The sequence below is a fragment of the Cebus imitator genome, unplaced genomic scaffold (assembly GCF_001604975.1).
Source record: "Cebus imitator isolate Cc_AM_T3 unplaced genomic scaffold, Cebus_imitator-1.0 Scaffold91, whole genome shotgun sequence".
Classification (NCBI taxonomy): domain Eukaryota; kingdom Metazoa; phylum Chordata; class Mammalia; order Primates; family Cebidae; genus Cebus; species Cebus imitator.
Window position 1 is genome coordinate 3,371,744 of NW_016107406.1, and position 10,709 is coordinate 3,382,452.

At 48.3% G+C, this 10,709-nt stretch overlaps 2 protein-coding genes across 9 annotated transcripts in view; one reads left to right on the forward strand and one right to left on the reverse strand.

Annotated features, from left to right (window-relative positions):
• Positions 1 to 67: 67 nt before the first annotated feature.
• Positions 68 to 6,920, forward strand: ANKZF1 (ankyrin repeat and zinc finger peptidyl tRNA hydrolase 1). 4 transcript variants are annotated; one of them, XR_001827170.1, is made up of 14 exons: positions 68 to 206; positions 549 to 726; positions 1,797 to 1,909; positions 2,261 to 2,363; positions 2,478 to 2,671; positions 3,050 to 3,162; positions 3,257 to 3,404; positions 3,696 to 3,924; positions 4,114 to 4,266; positions 5,124 to 5,607; positions 5,767 to 5,832; positions 6,001 to 6,168; positions 6,304 to 6,389; positions 6,589 to 6,920. XR_001827170.1 is itself a non-coding variant. In XM_017535220.1 (14 exons), the coding sequence occupies exons 2-14, from the start codon at positions 579 to 581 to the stop codon at positions 6,710 to 6,712; spliced, it is 2,175 nt and encodes a 724-aa protein (XP_017390709.1). In that variant the 5' UTR covers positions 68 to 206; positions 549 to 578; the 3' UTR covers positions 6,713 to 6,920. The 4 variants fall into 4 exon arrangements, 3 of the variants coding, with proteins under 3 accessions (XP_017390709.1, XP_017390710.1, XP_017390711.1); XM_017535220.1 differs by having other exon boundaries at positions 5,767 to 5,878; XM_017535221.1 differs by having other exon boundaries at positions 4,117 to 4,266; positions 5,767 to 5,878.
• The window catches only part of GLB1L (galactosidase beta 1 like), a 12,618-nt gene continuing 8,789 nt past the window's right edge, over positions 6,881 to 10,709 (reverse strand). For all 5 annotated transcript variants that reach the window (XM_017535223.2, XM_017535224.2, XM_017535230.2 and 2 more), the window contains 12 exons: positions 10,425 to 10,519; positions 10,154 to 10,328; positions 10,007 to 10,065; positions 9,792 to 9,913; positions 9,642 to 9,682; positions 9,322 to 9,440; positions 8,952 to 9,026; positions 8,742 to 8,831; positions 8,497 to 8,610; positions 8,086 to 8,217; positions 7,772 to 7,987; positions 6,881 to 7,606 (listed from right to left, as the gene is read on the reverse strand). In XM_017535223.2, the coding sequence (XP_017390712.1) occupies positions 7,337 to 7,606; positions 7,772 to 7,987; positions 8,086 to 8,217; positions 8,497 to 8,610; positions 8,742 to 8,831; positions 8,952 to 9,026; positions 9,322 to 9,440; positions 9,642 to 9,682; positions 9,792 to 9,913; positions 10,007 to 10,065; positions 10,154 to 10,328; positions 10,425 to 10,519 (1,508 nt within the window). In that variant the 3' untranslated portion in view covers positions 6,881 to 7,336. The remainder of the gene's footprint in view (positions 7,607 to 7,771; positions 7,988 to 8,085; positions 8,218 to 8,496; positions 8,611 to 8,741; positions 8,832 to 8,951; positions 9,027 to 9,321; positions 9,441 to 9,641; positions 9,683 to 9,791; positions 9,914 to 10,006; positions 10,066 to 10,153; positions 10,329 to 10,424; positions 10,520 to 10,709) is intronic.

Here is a 10,709-nt window from a genome sequence, read left to right on the forward strand (position 1 = left end):
TTCTCGGCTTAAGGGGCGGGGCTAAAGGCTCGAGGCGGGTCTTAGGCCGTCAGCGGCCCAATAGTGTGCTCTACGTGGGGCGGGGCTCAGGTGCGGACGCCACCGGTTGTCCTCTTTGCTGCTCCGTAGTGACGGGGATTGTTGTGTTGCCGAAATCCGGCTGCAGACTTGTGGACGTGCGTGCGGCTCAACTCCCGGGACTTTTGGTGCGGCTTCTAAGGGCGTGGGCGAGTTGCTGTGGGTCAGTCATTGCCGGTCGCATGGGTAACGAATAAAGTTCGGCTAGGCAACCTCAGTGATTTTTAACTCTGTTGGACTCATTTGAGAGCTGGATGCTCCCCCATATTTAATTATTTTGTGGGCCGAGACGGGGGTTTGAGAAAGCGGACTGGGGTCAAGGTAGTCATCTCACAGCTGATTCCTGGTAGCAGGATGAGGGACGAGAAGCCTTGCGGTGCAGGAGAAACCAAGTCAGGAAGGCAGGCAGGAGACGCGGCAGTAGGATCTCGTTTGGGGAAGCTGTGTTTCTTATCCGCTTTCTGCTCCAGGAGCTGCTGCTAAATAATTTCTGCTCAGCCATGTCGCCGGCTCCAGATGCAGCCTCGGCTCCTGCTTCCATCTTCCTGTTTGACCTCAGCGCGGATGCTCCGGTCCTTCAGGGCCTGAGCCTGGTGAGCCATGCGCCCGGGGAGGCTCTGGCCCGTGCTCCGCGTTCTTCCTGTTCAGGTATCCGGGAAGATTTGGAGTGGACCTATGTGAAACGTGACAAGGCTCCTTAGAGTGTATTGCCCGTTCAGGGAACATATTTTTACTGGTATTTCCGAGCTTAGGAGGCCAAATGATTTATCTTTCTGCTTGATTAAATTCACTTAATCTCTGGGTAATTTCCAGCACAACCCTTGTTATCAAACAAGTCTTTTTGCTATTGCATATGTCTCCTCACTTTAATACCACTAGCTTCAAAAACACTTCAAACTTTCTAGATATATTTTCAAAGTTCTCACATATATTCCAGATTTAACTGGGCACCACTCAAATTATTCCTTTTTGCTGAATATAAAACAATTAATTTGTTTTGTATAGTTTTATTTTTTGAGACAGAGTCTCGCTCTGTTGCCCGGGCTGGAGTGCAGTGGTGTGATCTCCGCTCACTGCAAGCTCTGCCTCCCAGGCTCAAGTGATTCTCCTGCCTCAGTCTCCCAAGTAGCTGGGACTACAGGTCTGCACCACCACGCCCATCTAATTATTGTATTTTTAGTAGCAACGGGGTTTCATCATGTTGGCCAGGCTGGTTTCGAACTCCTGGCCTCAAGTGATCTGCCTGCGTCAGCCTCCCAAAGTGCTGGGATTACAGGCATGAGCTACCGTGCTGGGCCTGTTTTGTGTAACTTTAGTTTGGCTCCATGTTTTCTTGTGCCTTTCTTTAGACAAACTCTACACTAATTGGAAATGTAAACTTTAGAAAGTATTTGGGAAGTGGTCTTTGTACAGTTAGAAATAATTTTAAACTTAACAAAATTATTTTCTATAGGATTTGCCTAAACAATCTGTTTGGCTAATTTAAATACAATATTTTATTTATACTCATTTTACATACATCTTTTCAGAGCCATGTTTATTGCATTAAGTGATTGCCGAACTGTTTATTTCATGACTACTAGAGTGTAAATTCCTTGAAGGCAGTATCATGCTATCTTTTTTGTATCCTCTGCTTTGTATATCACATACTGAATATAATTCTTGTCACTGTGGATTTAGGCTCCCTTTCTACATCCAATTACTGTTTCCTTATTTAGGCTCAGCGGAGAGAGAAAGCCCAGAAAGAAAGCAACTCCAGGGTCCTATGGCTATTTCAGAGAAGTTATTTTGTTCAACATGTGACCAGACCTTCCAGAACCACCAAGAACAGGTAATAGGTCAAGTGCAGAGCTAGATGGTAGTAGCAAAAGCGTAATGGTGGGTGGGGAGAGGTAGACATTTGATTTGTCTTAAGAAAGGTCCATGCAGGCTCACGCCTGTAATACCAGCACTTTGGGAGGCTGAGGCAGGTGGATCACCTGAGGTCAGGAGTTCGAGATGAGCCTGGCCAACATGGTGAAACCTCGTCCCAATCAATCAATCAATCAATCAATAAAGGTCCATGCTTTGATTGAGGTAGCCGGTGTTACCTGATCGTACTTCTAGAATTCTATATGGCCAGTATACAAGGTCAGGCTGGGGCATATTTCCACCTTTATCTCACTCTTTGTCTTTGTACTAGAGGGAGCATTATAAGCTTGACTGGCATCGGTTTAACCTAAAGCAGCGTCTCAAGGACAAGCCTCTCCTGTCTGCCCTGGACTTTGAAAAGCGGAGCTCCACAGGTGATTGGTAGGGCAACCTGTGTAGGAATAGGACATGGAGGTATAAGAAGGCACTAGTTTATAGAGTTTGAGGAAAGAACAAAAACTTGTGTATCTCCTATTGTCTGTCTTCAGGAGATCTTTCCAGCATCTCAGGATCAGAAGACTCAGACTCAGCCAGCGAGGAGGACTTGCAGATGCTGGATCAGGAGAAGGCTAGATTTGAGAAGCCCAACCGAGCCCAAGGCTTTTACCCTCATCGAGTTCTTTTCCAGAATGCCCAGGGCCAGTTTCTTTATGCCTACCGCTGTGTCCTAGGCCCTCATCAGGCAAGTGACAGTACAGGTTGTACGGCTAACCCCAGCCTTTTGTATACCCAGCCTAGATTTCCCTTAGCCTAGTACATTGCTCACTGCTTCTCTTCCTATTGATTGTGGGTATCATGTTTGACAATGCAGTCTTGGATTGAAACTGGCCTGAACTGTAGAAGGGTTAAGTATAATGGAATTAAGTTTGGAAACAAACCAATTTAGGTTAGAATTGTGGTTCTGGACTGCCTCTTCAAGCCTCAAATTTCCTTTTTATCAAATGGAAATAAGCCTCAGTTTGGTCATATTAAATGAGATGATGTTTGTGAAAAATGGCACTTGGTTTCTTGCTGTCAGTGAATGCAACAGATATGTTTCTGATGCTTCTCTGTCATCAAGGATCCCCCAGAAGAGGCAGAACTCCTGCTACAGAACCTGCAAAGTAGAGGTCCCAGAGACTGCGTGGTGCTCATGGCTGCAGCTGGGCACTTTGCTGGTGCTATATTTCAAGGGTGAGAGGGTGCTGCGTGGGGGTAAGGATGGAGTGGATCCTGGTAGCCAGGGAGCACCAGCTGGTTTCCAGTACTGAGTCTGTGCTGTCTACAGAAGAGAAGTGGTGACACACAAAACCTTTCACCGCTACACGGTGCGAGCCAAGCGGGGCACAGCCCAGGGGCTTCGGGATGCCCAGGGTGGGGCATCACGCTCTGCTGGAGCCAACCTGAGGCGCTACAATGAAGCCACACTCTGTAAGGTGAGTTAAGCCTCTTAGAGTAGACCTGGCAGTCCTGATATATTCTTTTTGGCATCTCAGTTCAACTCACTGTTAAGTAGGGAGGTTTTTAACTCATATCCTTCCAATTTTCCATATAGGTAGACAATGGCAGGTTAAGGATTCCCCATGATGATTCCCTTAGTCCTCTAATTTTTTCCTCCATGTTATCCTCTTCTTTCTACTCCTTGCACTTCCGTGGGCCATCTTTTTAGTTGGAGATTTAAAAATAGCAAGTAAAGGTATGCAGGACTGAGTTACTCTCTTTTCTAGGATGTTCGTGACCTGCTGGCAGGGCCAGGCTGGGCTAAGGCACTGGAGGAGGCTGATACAATACTGTTGCATGCTCCCCGCTCTGGCCGGTCCTTGTTCTTTGGAGGCAAGGGGGCACCACTGCAAAGGGGGGATCCCCGACTTTGGGATATCCCCCTCGTCACCCGCAGACCCACCTTTCAAGAGCTACAGCGTGTGCTCCATAAGCTGACTACTTTGTATGTCTATGGTGAGCCTTTGCTCCAGATCCCGATTCCCTAGACCTTCCTGTTCTCTCCAGCCTAAGCCTCCATTCTCATTGGTATATCCAGAGGATTTTCTAAGCCTTGGACTGCAGCACAGCTACATCTTCATTGAGAGAAACCTGCACTAGCTTCTCCTCAGCTAGGGTTGAGAAAGATCTTTTGTTTTATGGCAGAAGAAGATCCTCGGGAAGCGGTCAGACTGCACTCACCTCAGACACATTGGAAGACAGTAAGAGAGGAGAGGAAGGCGGCTACTGAGGAAGCAATAAAGATCTGCAGTGATGAAAAGGAAGCACTTGGGCAGAATGAGGAATCTCCCAAACAGGGTTTGATTACTATCTGGCAACTGTCAGATCTGAGTTTCTGTCCTAGAAATGCAGTGGCAAATTCCCTGCTCTCATAACCGACCCATTTCCTTATTTAAACACACACCCACAGAGTGTCTATATCTTAGCAATTACTGAGGCATGTTTAATGACCTTTCCAAATCTATTATCTTTCTTTTTTTTTCTTTTTTGAGGTGAAGTCTTGCTCTGTTGCCCAGGCTGGGGTGCAATGGCATGATCTCAGCTCACTGCAACCTCCGCCTCCTGCGTTCAAGCTATTCTCCCACCTCAGTCTCCCTAGTAGCTGGGATTACAGATACCCGCCACCACACCTGAGTAATTTTTGTATTTTTAGTTGAGACGGGGTTTCGCCATGTGGAACAGGCTAGTCTCGAACTCCTGACCTCAGGTGATCACTTGTCTTGGCCTCTCAAAGTGCTGGCATTACAGGCATGAGCCGCCGCGCCCTATCAATATTTCTTTTATTATGGATGTTTCCCGAGAGCTTAGAAAAGTCTTTGCATGGAGCAGTTGTGTGGATGTGTTGCGTGGATCTCACGTAGTTGATCTTGCGTTGGATGCTCTGGTTTGGGTTGAGGGCGCTTCTATGCTTTCCTCTATTGTGCAGCATCCTAAGGCTGCTCATGGGGAGAATCCAGGGACTCTTGTCCTTGTCTGGGCTGAGAGCCTGCTTTCTGCATGTGATATAATGGACTCAGCTCTTCATGTGCTACTTTATCTGGGTGACAAAATAAAAACAATTTCATTTCAGGTTTTCATTCTTATGCATTGGAGGCATCTGCTTCCACCCTCTGAGTACTCCCTAGTTGGATTTCACATGTTGGGTTTTTCCCTAGGTTCACAGTCAGAGGGAGAAGATGGCTTCCAGATAGAGTTGGAGCTAGTGGAGTTGACCTTGGGGACTCTGGATCTTTGTGAGTCTGAAGTATTCCCCAAGCGGAGGAGGAGAAAAAGGAATAAGAAGGAGAAAAGCCGGGACCAGGAGGCTGGGGCACATATTACTCTTCTCCAGCAACCTCAAGAGGAGCCTTCTGCACAGTCATCCCAGGCAGTTGCCACCCCCTTGGGCCCTTTGCTGGATGAGGCCAAAGCCCCTGGTCAGCCAGAGCTCTGGGATGTGCTGCTTGCTGCCTGCCGAGCTGGAGATGTTGGAGTGCTGAAGCTCCAGCTGGCTCCCAGCCCTGGAGACCCTGGAGTTCTGTCTCTGCTCAGTGCCCCCTTGGGCTCTGGTGGCTCTACTCTCCTGCATGCAGCAGCTGCAGCTGGAAGAGGCTCAGTGGTTCGTCTGCTGCTGGAAGCAGGTGCCGACCCCACTGTGCAGTGAGTAAGGGTCACTATTCTGAGTCATTTTGGGTATGGGGGGATATTTTGGAGGTTAAAGTTGGCATTAGCTACTTGACAATATTCCCTTGGTCTGGTTAGGTGATGTTGGGAAGACAGGAGGCAAGTTAAACCCATTTTTGGGGTTTTTGCACCTAGGGACTCTCGGGCCCAGCCACCTTATACTGTTGCGGCTGACAAATCAACACGTAATGAGTTCCGAAGGTTCATGGAGAAGAACCCAAATGCCTATGATTACAACAAAGCTCAGGTCAGCTGGAATAGGAAGGAGAAGCAGAGTGGGAAGGCCTCACAGATCCTGGCTAGATCCTTTCTACTTCTTGCAGTTTTACCAAGGATAGCTTATAGATTCTTATATCTGAAACCCTCCAGGTGCCAGGACCATTGACACCAGAAATGGAGGCACGGCAGGCTACAAGGAAAAGGGAGCAGAAGGCAGCCCGGCGGCATCGGGAGGAACAGCAGCGGAGGCAGCAGGAACAGGAGGAGCGGGAACGAGAAGAGCAGCAGCGATTTGCCACCCTCAGTGACCGAGAGAAGGTGAGGCCGGAGGTTCTCTTGTCCACAGCAAGCCTTCCTTAGAGGTCTAATCCCTTCCCCAGCGTGCAGATGTCACCTCTTGGGTGCCCCACTCACCACTGGGGGCTTGTCCTTAACACAACTTCTCTTCCTCAGAGAGCTCTAGCTGCAGAGCACCGACTTGCTGCTCAGTTGGGAGCCCCTACCCCTCCAATCCCTGACTCTGCAATCGTCAATGCTCGGTATGGGGCAGGGGGTTGAGGAATGGGTGGGCTGTAATGTTGCAGGGACCACTGGGGACAAGTAAATTGAGTGCCTGCACAGTATTCAGAAGGGCTGTTGAGGGTATTTGAGATGTTCTGGCAGGAGGAGGGATGGGGAGAGCTTATATTGGAAAGTTTCTGGGGTACCTGTCCAGCCATTTTTCTTCCTCTTGTTCAGACGCTGCTGGAGTTGTGGGGCATCCCTCCAAGGCCTCACTCCCTTTCACTACTTCGACTTCTCTTTCTGCTCCACACATTGCCTCCAAGATCATCGCCGTCAGGCAGGGAGGCCCTCTTCTTGATCTCTTACAGCTCTACTTGGGGCCAACTCAGGGCCCTAAGAGGGCATATTCACAGCAGCCCTAGGTTTTTTCTTCCCCATGAAACCAGAGATTATTTGGAAGATGGGGGTGAAGGACACTCGGGAACCAGGGCAAAGACAGGGCCACAAAGGTATGTGGAGCTGGTATTGTCTCTGGAACTTTAATCACAATAAAGTTTGGCAAGGAATGTGTACTTGTACTTACATTCAGAGGTATTGTGGCCTTTAGTTCCTTATGGTCACCGTGGCCAGCACCAAGGGATCCTGCCCACTGCATGTCCCGGGTCCAAGGGATTTACCTTTCTTTTTTTTTGAGATGGAGTCTTGCTCTGTCACCTAGGCTGGAGTGCAGTGGCATGATCTCCACTCACTGCAACCTCTGCCTCCTGGTTCAAGCAATTCTCCTGCCTCAGTCTCCTGAGTAGCTAGGATTATAGGCACCCACCACCACACCTGGCTGATTTTTGTATTTTTAGTAGACATGGGGTTTCACCATGTTGGCCAGGCTGGTCTCGAACTCCTGACCTCAGGTGATCCGCCCACCTCAGCCTCCCAAAGTGCTGGGATTACAGGCGTGAGCCACCACGCCCGGCTTACTTTTCTTTCAGTGCCCACTTAACTCCATTGGTTCAGAAGCACTCAGTGTATCTGCTGAGAGGGAATCGATACGTAGCCCGTGCAAGGTGCTGTTGAGGATAGGCTTATCCAAAAATTGGACTTGGGGCTGGAGAGGCACATTTTCTAGTTCCAGCAATGTGATTTTGTTGAGGGCTCCCTTAGGAAACAGCAGGAATCTTGGCACGTAGAGGGTCTGTTGTGGCCCTCGTGTTGTCCAGTACCGGCCCAAGTTAAACCCATTGATCCAGACTTGGCCCTGGGGAATAGGGAGCAGGAAAGGGGGGAAAAGAAAGGGTCAGCTCTTCGGGGGTAGAATTGTATCCTTTTGGGTTTCTAATCAAAGGATACTGTCTGTTCCCTTCCTTCTGTGATTTTTCTCTTTTGCCTCCCTGCTACCCAAACCACCACCATTAGCAATTACCTTGGTCCATCCAGGTAGATACAGAAATGTGTCCCCAGCTGAGCCTACAATTGGAAATGTTTTGGAGTAGAATGTGGGGCCAGAAGGAGCTTGAGGATGTGGCCTTTTCAGCAACTGGAGGGGAAACCACCACTTTACAAGGTTATCAATTTTCAGAGGGAACATCATCCACTGGGTAAGGACTGTGTGTCCCAGAATTGGTGGCTCCAACAGGCCCTGTAGGGAAGGCAAATGATAAGTCATCATTCACTAAGCTCTGGGTCCAAGCTATCCTCAATCAAGTCCTGGGATATAACTAGGCAAAGCTAGCTCACCTTGAAGTCACTGCTGTTAGACCCAAAACTCAGCCTCCCCATGTTCTCCAGCAAGATATCCAGTTTGGACCCCAGTTTCCCCATCAGAAAGAGTTTGTCTCTCATATTTCGCTCCAAAACACCCTGGAACACCTGTGGATAGGAGATAGGATAGGTGCAAGGCTCAGCATCTAGCTCTTAGCCACTGCATAGGAAACCACATTAGGACACTTATTTGGAGGACAGAGAGAATGTAGCTGTCTATTCTAGAACTCTATCCTTAATCAAACTCTTCCTCATCCCACCTTATCCCTGGAACCCTCTGCAAATGTGAGCAGGCAGGTGGGAAAGGGTAAATATGGAGAACTTAAGGCTAACACTTCCTGGGGAAGGGAGGAAACTAGAGCTCACAGCCTGGAATTAGGTTCTCACCCCATCCACCATCACATAGGCACGGTCATGGACTCCATTATTTGGCACCCAGAATGGTGTTGGCTCAAAAATGGTATGGGTCAGATAGGTTCGGTACAACATGAAGCCATGGTCCTGGGTATGGAAGAATGAGTACTTCAGACAAATAGTGATACAAAAGGACACTGTGGTTATAGCCAAGGAACTTTTGGCTGTAGCTGCTCAGGGAGGTTGTCATCTCCACCAGATGTGGGTTTATGTCTTACCTGCTTGACAGCCTCAAAGGTCATTGGCAAGATTGAATTAATGGGCCCATGGGGGCATAACAAGTCTAGGAAAGCCAGCAAATGCCCAACCTATTAGAATAAGGGAGAAGAATCAGAATATAAGGGAAGTTTCTGGATAGAGGACAAGAAAGAACAGGCTATTCAGAAAACAAAGGTGTGGTATCAGAGAAAAGATGTGGAGGAACTTACCAGGTGGAGAGTCAAAGGTCCAAGCATCATCTTGGGGCTGGGGGGAGGTAAAGGTCCCAAAGGAACTTCCTGGAACTGAGCCCAAATTCTCTCAGAAGCCATAGGAAACCACAGACAACAATACCTATTCCAAGACTCTAGGGAGTTCTTAACCTGGGGCCCAGGGAAGGGCTTCAGGGGTCATGAAGGCTCTATTTTGCACACCCGTGTTTCTTTGCACATAGTCCCGTTTGGGTGAATGGGAAATGCTTCAGTGAGATGCTGAGCTGTGGCCCAGACAATAACTACCAATTCATGGGATCCCTTTACAATGTGGGCACTCCCCCCACATTAATAAAAGCCTTTGGAGCTTAACGAAGTGGTAGGGTACCTTGCTGATGACATTTCGAAGAGCAAAAAGCTTAGGTGTAGGGTCTCCTGCTTCAGATATAGGTGCATCATAGTCATAGCTGGTAGTAATTGGAAGGAAGCGTCCCTTCTTATCGGCACCTGAAGTTGAGCCAATATAATTAATTCAACATATATTTCAGATGACAGGCACTACTAAGCATGCTTCATGCAGAGGAATTTTGCTATTAGAGGGGGCAGTGGTGGCCATATTCAGCTTCTAGACATGCTAATTCACCTAGCCCTTAGATTCTAATTCTCTGTTACCTCCCTGCTTCTATCCCAGGGACCATTTGGACTCACCATTCCAATATCCAAAGTTGGTACCTCCATGGAACATGTACCTGAAGTGAGGGAGGGTGGGGGAAAAGGTAAAAGCCGACTCACTGAATCTTAACTTTCATCCCCAACTCCCAGCTACAGAGTTATACTGGCCCCGGTGTCTTTAGTTACGTGTTCACACTGGCTCCCAACTCAAGCATGTTCTCTAGTCCTTTGGTTATAGCTGACACAGACCGTGTGGAGTGATTCTGGCCCCAGTAATCCAGCCAGCCTGTGTAGTACTCAGAGTTTACCTAGAGTGTGAAATGAAAGGAGCTGTGAGTGAGATGGAACTGAGCTGGACCCATTCCCATCCCTGATTCTCTGATTCCTCTCCGGTCCCTCACCAATGGCCCATGGGGTTCATACTTCCGAAGCAGGGTAAAGATTTTGGTCATGTTGTCAGCTGTGGAAAAAAGAGAAAAGAAAAAGACAAATATCGTGGAAGAGGCGTCCCTTCCCCAGACCCCACTCCCAGCCCTTGCTTAGGAGACCTGGGCCAAAATCTACAGTGGTATAGAGTCCCTGGAGGGAGCCACACTGGAGTCCTTCAGGCCCATCTGTAGTGAAGAGCAAGATCTTTTCTCCTAGTAATGCACGGAAGAGCCCAGCCAAGTGCCTCATGTAGCTGGAGTCACAGGCTCCATAGCTACCGTATTCATTCTCCACCTGCCAGAGGGAAGGGAAAGTGGAGCCCAGCTATGGGGTGGAGATAAAGAGCCCCTTGCACCTCCTTCCCCTGCCCCAGTCACATCCCCCTTGTACCTGAATGCTAATAATGTTGCCCCCATTGTGGTAAAGCCATGGATATATCTTGGGCAGCAAAACCTTGAACCAGGAGTCCACTGCGGCAAGGAAGTCTAAAGGAAGGAGCAGAACTTCTTTGTTAGGGGCTACCATTACACTTGCTCACCACTAAATATAGGAAGCAATGACTCATCAAGAAATTCCCAACCCTAAGCACCTTGTATATTTGCATGTCAATGAAATTTGAACATAGGAAATCTTAAAGTAGTGTTTCTTTTTTTTTTTTCTTTTTTTTTTTTGGAG